General features: G+C 37.5%; 3 protein-coding genes and 1 long non-coding RNA gene across 4 annotated transcripts in view; 2 read left to right on the forward strand and 2 right to left on the reverse strand.

The window, feature by feature from the left end:
* The window catches only part of LOC138043127 (golgin subfamily A member 6-like protein 26), a 42785-nt gene extending 41336 nt beyond the window's left edge, over positions 1-1449 (reverse strand). Inside the window, exon 1 of the mRNA XM_068889260.1 lies at positions 1209-1449. Within this exon, the coding sequence (XP_068745361.1) occupies positions 1209-1361 (153 nt within the window). The 5' untranslated portion in view covers positions 1362-1449. The remainder of the gene's footprint in view (positions 1-1208) is intronic.
* A 227-nt stretch (positions 1450-1676) lies between these two features.
* Positions 1677-4475, forward strand: LOC138043128 (transmembrane protein 230-like). Its single transcript, XM_068889261.1, has 3 exons — positions 1677-1876; positions 3504-3626; positions 4189-4475. Exons 1-3 carry the CDS (start codon positions 1802-1804, stop codon positions 4324-4326), a joined length of 336 nt encoding a protein of 111 aa, XP_068745362.1. The 5' UTR covers positions 1677-1801; the 3' UTR covers positions 4327-4475.
* A 4790-nt stretch (positions 4476-9265) lies between these two features.
* Positions 9266-10000, reverse strand: part of LOC138043130 (heat shock 70 kDa protein 12A-like) — a 20439-nt gene continuing 19704 nt past the window's right edge. The window contains exon 5 of the mRNA XM_068889263.1: positions 9266-10000. This exon is cut by the window's right edge and continues 988 nt beyond it. Within this exon, the coding sequence (XP_068745364.1) occupies positions 9880-10000 (121 nt within the window). The 3' untranslated portion in view covers positions 9266-9879.
* Positions 9656-10000, forward strand: part of LOC138043136 (uncharacterized) — a 15357-nt gene continuing 15012 nt past the window's right edge. Inside the window, exon 1 of the long non-coding RNA XR_011131191.1 lies at positions 9656-9717. This is a non-coding gene — a long non-coding RNA (uncharacterized lncRNA). The remainder of the gene's footprint in view (positions 9718-10000) is intronic.

Below are 10000 nucleotides of genomic sequence, written 5' to 3' on the forward strand. Positions count from 1 at the left end.
TAGAAATGGCATTAATCTCTTAGCCGATAAGAATGGAGAAATTTTGCCATGCATATTAACATTTGACAGGCACTATTTTAACCTTTCATTTTGGAGCAGAAACTGTGTTTATCAGCAGTTGGCCATTACCAATCCTAATTTCAAAATTTAGATTGAGCTGGCGAGGATTGACTCACTCAGTGCAGTGTGCAGACTGTGTACAATAAGTGTGTACACAATAAATGGTTAAGAGTTTCAACTTCTCAGAATAACAAACTTCTGTTTTGCATAGGTAACACACCACACAAACATTATTGATCCCAGTGATAGGGGAACTACTGACCAGGGGTTGAATATGAGTACCGTAATTGCCGAACATTAAATAAAAAAGTTGATCTCTCTCAACGAATTTAAGTGGCTATAATTGTAAGTGTATCTATTGTGAAAAAATTCCAACAGTCAAACAAGACACCAATAATTATAAGGAAAAATTGGCCGAATCAATGAGCTTATTTAAGGGTACCCACAGTGTGCAAACCGTGGAAATCGTCGTCAGAACATCGACTGGTATATTGACCCCAGGTCTGAGGTTCTAGATGTCATTTCCATAGACGAGTTTACACTCTTGATTGCATCATGGATAATCCGGGCAACATGGCAGGAAATTCAAAGGTTTGTATGGAAATTGAAAGCAAAATATTCTGTACATGACTGTACTTTATAGACTTTTACCTTCATAAACCAAACAAATACGTTCATGTTCACAACTGAGAAGAACTAGACTTGGTATCTGTTCTTTGGAATTCCTAAATATTTCTTTTTTTGTCTCCATACATTCTCTGTAATTCTATGCCTTTGGAATTACAGGAAATGTATGGCAGAAACTCTTTGTAATAAAATAATTTCTACAATAGCCATTCTCTCCAAATTTATTCTGCTGGACCTTTGAGCACATATCTTCTGTTTTGGAAAATAAAAAACCAAAATTGCATATCATGAAAACTTTTCATCGTTTTGAACTTCCTTAAAAACCTTTGAATTCCTCTCCATCTTGCCCTGATTACCCATGATGCACTCAAGAGCGTGAACTCGTCTATTGCACTGTTTTAAAGAAAACATCTCATTCTATCCTAACTCGTTATTTAAAGTTGTCAAAAGTCACAGGTTGTAGAGCAGTCACTCCTACTCGAGTTCTATGTTGTTTCATAAGCTCATTTTAAAAAAAATACCTCTAATTCGCGCAATATATAGCGCGCCAAGAGTAACCCAAGAATAAATCCAACAACGAGGCTTAAGAGAAAAACCAGGAAAACGTAACCACCAAGTGTGTCTAACTTGGTTACTTTTTCCACCACGGTAACGGACAGACATTGACCATCCATTTCTGTTTTGCTTTGAACAAACAAGTTATCAAGACAACATTTCACCCGCAAAAATCGTACACAACGATCACTCCACAATATCAAAGGCCATGGAAGCAATAAAAACTGCGGGCTCAACTCATCTGCTTATATGGAAACCATGGCAACCATAGCGGAAATAGCCTATTCAGCAAAGGATTTTTTCCGTCAGGGCTAGCATTAAGTATTTGGGACAAAAACCGGTCTTTTCAACGGTTATTTAAGGCCCTTTTTTTCCTGTACGTTTCAGAATTTGTTGTGTTTTGATACGTGAATTACCGGTATGTGAACGCCTTGAAAACTTTCGTACCCATTCTCAATATCGAAATGCGTTTGCGAGGTTACAATGGATCTACCATGTTTTTGTTCAGCCTTTGAGGTTTGATATAATTCCTTCACAATGAAGTAAGTTTACGTTGAGAATGCCAACAACAATGATTAGAAGTAAAGTGAAATATAAAAAGATTTCAAATGACGATGGATACATCGACGCTCAGGTTTGTGGCTGTATTACGAATCCTTTTAAAAGGTTATAACAAATATATTGACTAATAATAAATTATAGGATTTTTTTCCTTAAACGATTCAAGCTAGTTTTCTAGGGCCACGTGTCTTAGTAGCTTGTTTTCTTCTTGTGGGGTTCTTGGAAAGTGGGACAACTAAAGTCAAAGGTCATTGTTATATACCTAGCCTTTCACTCAACAAAATGAGCACTGTGATTGGTTGGTTCTTGGTCACGTGCCCCTGATCAAATTCAAGTGTATCCTGATCGGGATACAATTCCACAGTTGTTGCCCGCTCCGGATGTTTTGCTGCGATTGCTGACGGAAAGCACAAAGCACTTACTGTCTGGTCCCTCGGGAAACTAGTTAGTTTTGTTTTCCCTCGAGTCCTGATGTTTCCCTCTACTTCATCTGGGGAAACATCAGGACTCTCGGGAAAACAAAATTAAGTTCCCCTTGGGACCATACATTAAGTGTATATATTGTAGCCTCTCACGCAGACATTCTTACGTCTTCGTCACGCATTCCTCCCCAGCTAACTTCTGCTGAAACGAAAAACCACCTACGTTCAACGGCTTTTTGCCTACTATTTGAAGAAACCAATCAGCATCAACTAATTGTTTTGTGCATAGCCAATCACATGCTGTGAAAGAATGCCATACAAACACGAGTTTACCCAAAACTGGGAAACAGCGTCTGATTGGTCTGTAATCCACAAACCAATGTGTGGCGAAGCCCTAAGAACGTCTACATGGGAGGTTAACATAAAGTGTCAATGTCACGAGGAGGGTTTGACACGAACGTAAGCCATGGCCAGACCAGGAGGTCTATGCACTACAAGCGCATTGCATTGCACCAGACTGTGAATTGCCATGATAATGCATTCAGTTTTAGGAGATGTTCACTCAAGAGCATAAACATGCACATGGGGCAAATTGAATTGAATGACCATCATGATGCATCTGCGATTGTAGTGCATACACCATCTGTAGCCAGACAGAGTCTAGCAGCCAAAAATTTACTTTATTTAGAGAGGGAAGCCATTTTGCTCTCCCACAGGCAATCAGCCATACAGTAGCAATAAGAGGCTTATGATTTATACCGCGGGTTTATTTAATAGAATCCTGTCATTATGGAGCTAATACTCCATTTCTACTCCAAACAGAGTAAGGTTGAATGGAAGTTACAAGGTCTGTTGAGCATTAATTAGTGCTGGGCAAAATAATACATGAAGAGTCCATGAATGGGAGTGAGGCTGCTTGATTAATATAGATCCTACAGCTTTTATGTTTATAAATCGTGTTGTGAAGTCAGCAAATTTGCAGTTACAAAGAAAAGCAAAGAAGCTGGTATGAAAACAAGGTCACTGACAGCTTTGTTAAATTCCATTAATTAAGCCTGGTAACACAGCCACTTTTGTAATTAAGTCTATGGCATTATTAACATATAGTAAAGTAGTAGTTAATGCTCAATATCTCAACCTTCCCCCTTTATTCATTACAGTCATGAGGTCATCATAAATTCTGTCTGTACCTTGATCATTTGTTCCCATTTGTATCTGTAAAAAAATGCCAATATTAACAAGAGGGCTTCTATACTATCTTCTTTTTGTTGATTTCAGTTTATCAAACCACCCCCAAAGATACCATGGAAAGCCATATTTTTGGCAATATTCCTATTCTCTGTTGGAACAATGTTACTTATTGTTGGATCCTTGCTCTTCACTGGATATTTTGATGTTAAGGTAATGGTGCTCATTTTTATGAATGTGCAAGTCTAGATAGCTAGGATTCTTTAGCATATTTTATTGAAATGTTGGTTTTGTTATTTACTTTTATTTACTGATTCCAACTTTAGTTAACCAGGTACACCTTATTCCAAAATGCCCACTGTTTTAGTATTCTTTTATTTAATTGCAAATTAGCCCTTGATGCCTTGTTTAACTTAGGTTAAATATTGTTTTGAATTTTAAGTTTTAATAAGAACAAGGCAAAAAGGGCTAATTTGGACGTAACGTGTGATCAGGCATACTTTTCTTTAGTCATGGTGCGAAAAGGTACACCTGATACCATTTCTTAACGAGTTGTCTTCCCGTAGTCCAGAATCTGGACTTAACTCTGATTGGCTGAAAAACGATAGAGCTCTTGGAGCATTGCTCCGATTGGTTACAGAATTGTGAATACAGTCTATAATGATCTACCTGGTCTGAAATTTTTATTATCCTAGACAGGAATATCCACACCTGTAGCTCACTTTCAGAATAACATGTCCCTCCACCAAAACTCTTTTTTTTTTCTGTTTTGCAGTATGCAGATCGTACATATCCATTGTTGATTCTGGGTTCGCTTATGTTCATCCCAGGATTTTATCATGTCAGAATAGCCTATTATGCTTGGAAGGGCTACAGAGGATATTCATTTGAAGACATACCTAACTTTGATTGAGTAGGCCACTCCTCTTAGAAGATTGTGACCACACAGAGATGTATTCTAGTGTCATCAATACTATTATTTATGGTTTCTTGAGAGAAAACTTTAAGATGGAAAGGACTGGATGGTTAAATACAATCAAGGATTGCTTGTAAGGAAACGAATGGGATGGTTACTTCATAGTCCGCACAAGATTTTCAGTGCAGTTTAAATTCATTCATTCTAGAAAAAGGAAAATTTACGTCCTTACAGCTCCGTAATTTTCAATTTTAAAATAACATTGTGAGAGAATGTTTAACACATATATTAAATCAAAGGTGTTACAATTGAACCCACTGGGAACTCGGAAAAATCCGAGCCCCAGATGAGGTTCGAACCCACGGCCCTCCGTGATCTAGTACGGATGCTCTAACCACTAAGCTACTGGAGACTCCATGGTGAGCAAGGGTGAAATGTGGGTATTTGACTCGAGCTGCATCACGCAGCCACAGTCAAATATCGACTGACAGCATAGCTCATATCTGCATCGCGCAGTCACATTGAGAGCATCATTGAACGATGCTGCCAACCAACCAAAGTGAGCGAATGTAACATTCCTTAATTTTTTCACAGATCAACAAGACCGTAAACTAGCAATCTTTTTGACACCAAAATGAAAGCTAGATGTTCCTGTAAAGTGATAAAACGTCACTCCAAGTATAACATAATAAGCGGTAACATAATCTCGGATCTAACAGACCACTTTTCGCAATTCTGTTTTCTCATTTCTCCTAAAAAAACTCTATGATCATCTAAGTAAGAAAAAGCTAGTCCGTGACTACTCTAATTATTCATATACAAAAATTTGGTTTTATCAACGGAGTTGATAAATGTAAATTGGCCACCGTACAGAGATTCTAAAAGCTGACGTTTCGAGCGTTAGCCCTTCATCCTTCGCTCTGACGAAGGGCTAACGCTCGAAACGTCAGCTTTTAGAATCTCTGTACGGTGGCCAATTTACATTTATCAACTCCGTTGATAAAACCAAATTTTTGTATACTACTTCCCCACCGACGCAGCACCACAGTTTCTTAAGAAACTACCCCTTCATTCATTCATTACTCTAATTATTCATAGACGAGTTTTTTTGTGAGATTTATCTCGAATTGACTTGATTGGAATAGTCTCGAGAATATTTGACTTTAATAGGCTTTACAAAATCTTTCTTTTCCTTTTATAATAAACTGAACAACCTCCCTGATAAGCATGTTCCTTCAAAACCAATTTCAAAGCGTAAGACAAAGAGATTAGCAAAACCTTGGATAACAAACGGAATCAGGAGATCGATAAAAGTAAAAAACAACAGTTAAACAACCCTTATTGTTCTAGTGAAACTGCCTCCTATAAGATCTACCGCAATAAAATTTCGATGCTTACGCGAATTAGCAAGAAAACGTATTTCCGCAAGTATTTTCAGGAAAATTTCAGTAATACTAAAAAGATATGGGAGGGCATCAACAGTCTATTCGGAAGAGAAAACAAAGCCCGCAAGGATATAACCGCCCTCAAATGTCCTAGGACCAATCAAGTATCAAACAATCCTTCTGACTTTCCTGACATAATGAATAAGTATTTTTCATGTCAAATCCACCTAAACAATTCATAGAATATTTACCAAAGTTGAAATTTGCTAGTTCATTCTTTTTCAACCCTGTCTCGCCCCTGATACACATTGTAGAACTTGAGATTATGACCACGCCAATAAATAAAGGTACGGACTATATTCTTTTCCCTCTCGCATTCTAAGATCGGCTAAACATATTATTAGCCAATCTTTATCCTTTCTCATAACAAATCACTCAAAAACAACGTATATACTTCCAAAATTAAGCTTACTGAAGTAATCCCTAAATATAGAAGTGATGGCGAATCAGATCCATGTAATAATTATAGACCAATATTGCTTTCTGTTTTGAATCGTATTTTTGAAAAAAAAAAATGATATCCTTCATGATTCACAGTATGGTTTTCGCGAAAAAAGATCCACTGAAACATGCTCTTTTGGACATAATTAATCAAATTGTAACTAACATGGGTGAGAATTGTACTCATGTGGAATCTTTATAGAACAACTAAAGGCCTTTGACACTGTAGATCACGGAATATTACTAAGTAAATTGCATCCGGCATTATGGAGCCATGGCCGTAGCCAGAAGAAAATTATGACTGAGGCAAGGTCCATGATTTAATTCTCTCCGTAGGTATTTTAGGTGTTTGTGATGAGTACATTTTAAAGACGACACTGGAATCACGCTTTATTAAAAAAAAGAAATAATAACAAAAAAATGACTGAGGCAAGTGTCTCGGTTTGCCTCATGCTGGCTACGGGACTGGGAGCGCGAGGAATAATAAATGACTGGTTTTCTTCATATTCAATGGGTCGTCGGCAAATAACACAAATTGATGCTAAAAATACTTCTAAAAAGGAAACAATTTTGTGAGGAGTCCCTCAGTGGTCGGTACTGGGACCTCTCCTTTTTTGATTTATATAAATGATATATTAATAGTGCTGACCAACTGAAGCAGTTTGTCTATTTGTTGATGACACACATATGCTATATGCTGACAGAAATCTTGAAACCCGGCATAGTTAATGCTGAACCGTTCTAACGTCTATGACTGGTTAACCGCCAAGAAGCTCTGTTTAAACGTCAAGAAATAAAACTTTATTATATTGCGACCCAGGCAAAAGAAACTAAATTACGAAGTTAACGTGAAAGTATTCGACCATAAAACGAACACATATATTTCCTTGGAACGTAAAAATTATGTTAAATATCTAGGTGTGTTGATTGATGAAAATCTCTCATGGAAATATCATATTGTCCACTTAGCTTCAAAAATAGTTAAAACAATTGGCATAATTGCTAAATTAAGACATTTCATATCCCTAGCTACTTTACATCACATATACATCTGACTTAGAGCGGTTTTCAATAGACCAATTTCGATATATTAAAATTCAGTCCTAAACAAAAGACATCATCTCGAGGCTCTGGGGAATAAATATAAGGATTTGTATGAGTTTATTCCCCAGAGCCTCGAGATGATGCGTTTTGTTTTGGACTGAATTTTAATATATCGAAACTGGTCTATTGAGTGTCGAAGGTAATTAGCGAATTGCTTTGGTTTTGCATTTACTTCACTCAGTGATTGGCTCAAAGTTCTCGTGCCATTTTTTTTCAACCAATCAGAAGTGAAACTAAAACCAATTGTGACTCGCGCGTGCACATTTTCCTGCGCTTTGTGTCGGCTACGTGTAATTACTTAGAGTTTTGATTGGTTTACTGAATTGTCTCCGTCCTTTTTGATTGGCCAAAGTGTTTACTTTGGTTTTGGTTTTACGACGGTCGATTGAAACTCGCTCTATCCAGCGTTATCTATTGCATGGCATAGTCGCGTGGGGCCGAGCCGCCAAGACTCACAGGAACAAAATTCTTACTCTCCAAAAACGTGCCCTTCGCCTGATGTAATTTGTTGACTACAAATCTCATGCTATGCCCTATTTTCTGTCTTCTCGTTTTCTCCCTCTCGATTTTCCGTACTTAAAATCAGTTGCTGTTCTGATGCATGACATATCTAACAACTTATCACCTCCTTATATTGCTAATTTATTTATTTCTAAAGCAAGTTCTTTCATATAAAACAAGGTCATCTTCAAGAGGTGACTATTTTGTTAAACCCTCAAGACTTGACAAACAAATTAAATCCTTTTCAAGAAATGGTGTAAAAATTTGGAATAGTTTACCACGTGAAACTCGCCATCTATCCAATAATAATTTCAAAATTAAAATCCACAATATCCTACTTCAAAGACTTTTAGAAAAAAATGACTATATTGATTTATCTGTCTTAATAACAAAAATATCTTAATACTTTGGCTTTTCATATTTGCACTTTGTCATGATTGGATTTGATTTGAGGTCCCATGATTTGGGACACAACTTCTACACAACAAGTTGTTGGGGGGGGGGGGGGAAAGAACCCCAAAACCATTTTTCAGTAAGTCAAACAACAAAGAATGAGGTTTCATGGTTACAGGTCGATTCTAACTGACCCCTTACCGCAATTTTCTTCATGAACTCGTTGACTCACAAAACAGCTTCATCGAAACTCGCAGAATTAGATAGGTAAAGATTTTCATTGTAGACAGCGAATTTTTCTACAATGTTTAAGAGTGCTTTTGTTTTTTTGTAAACTAAACACTAGAGATTAACAGAGTCTATTCCGAGTTGCCTTGGGTCACGCAAAGCTAAAATCACAAGCTTCACTCCATTTTATGTGAAGCGCCGATACGTAAACGTGATGCTTAATAATAATAATAATAATAATAGTAATAATAATAGACCTGTACTGTTGGGATCGGCAAGGATTCTTAGGAAAGTGCTGGAAATGTAGGCAGGAGAGGAAAGTACAATGAAGGACGCGTCTTGGTTTCCTTAGACAACTGGTTGTTGCGCGGAACCAATGAAAGCCAGATTCTATCTGAGATTATTAGCAATAATAATGCTAACAACCATGGCGTCTCCATACAAAGCCTTATAAATTTGAGTAAAACATTTCTTCGAATATCTCCCGCACGAAACATCGCACAGACCTGTAACTTTGCGAGACTGTTTGAATATTTATCTTCTTCTATCTCTTTGATCCTTGACTTCATTTGTTGAATGGTTTTGATGATGGTGTGACAGTGAAAACAGGCAATAAAGTATCGTGAAACGCTTCGACAAATAACTCAGAAACAATGTACCACACAGAACTAAGAATTGGAGAGGTGGTTAAAAGATTTTTTTCCTACAACATTCCAAGTTCTTGGCATTTTTCATTAAACGATTTCGAATTTATTTTTTGTTGCGTGACAGTGAAACTATCTCTAGTTTGAGGATTCGAGGTGAGAAATGAAGAACAGAGCAGGTTCTAATGATCATGCTGTGCACCTTTATTCCTCCATTCGCGCATAATCACAATTCATTGCGCCTTTGACCACATTCCCTTGCGTTTCGAAGAAAAATGTGTTCTCCTAATTAGAGAGCTGCTTGTTCGTTCACTTCAGGATCACTCACTGTGGCAGCAATAAAGACGGGCACAAAACACATAATGTGTACACCGTGGACACATGATGCTTGCTTTGGACGCATAATGTGCGCCCAAAGCAATCACCTTGGATGCACATTTATAGGGGTCAGAAAACCCGTTCGGCACCGCTGTTTGCGTTTTATTTTGTTTTCCGTGATATCGGTATAACTTTCATTTCGGCAGGACAGTCCGATACAAGTTCTTCCTGGTTCTCTTATCGCTTTTTCAGCACAGATAGTAGAGGGAGAAGTGGTAGCTATGGTTTTCGCACTCAAGATATACCTGGACAAAGTAAGTCATTTTAGTTCTCTCTTTTACAAAAATATGTCATAAACGTAGGGAAGTTCAATTGTTTTAAAGGCATGTTTTTAAGGAAGAATCTCCACTCGGAGTTACTGGACAGATCAAAGGCTGAAATTGGTTCTGCACGCATTGCTTGCCTATGTTTCTTCCTTATCCCGACAAGAAATTGATGCTCGCCTTTGCTTCTTTGCCGGACAAAGTATCAACAGCCGTGACTCGAATCTCGGTATCGCCAAATATCATACAAGTTTTCAGTTCTCTTGGTTTCTTG

The sequence above is a fragment of the Montipora capricornis genome, chromosome 3, assembly GCF_036669925.1.
Source record: "Montipora capricornis isolate CH-2021 chromosome 3, ASM3666992v2, whole genome shotgun sequence".
NCBI lineage: Eukaryota > Metazoa > Cnidaria > Anthozoa > Scleractinia > Acroporidae > Montipora > Montipora capricornis.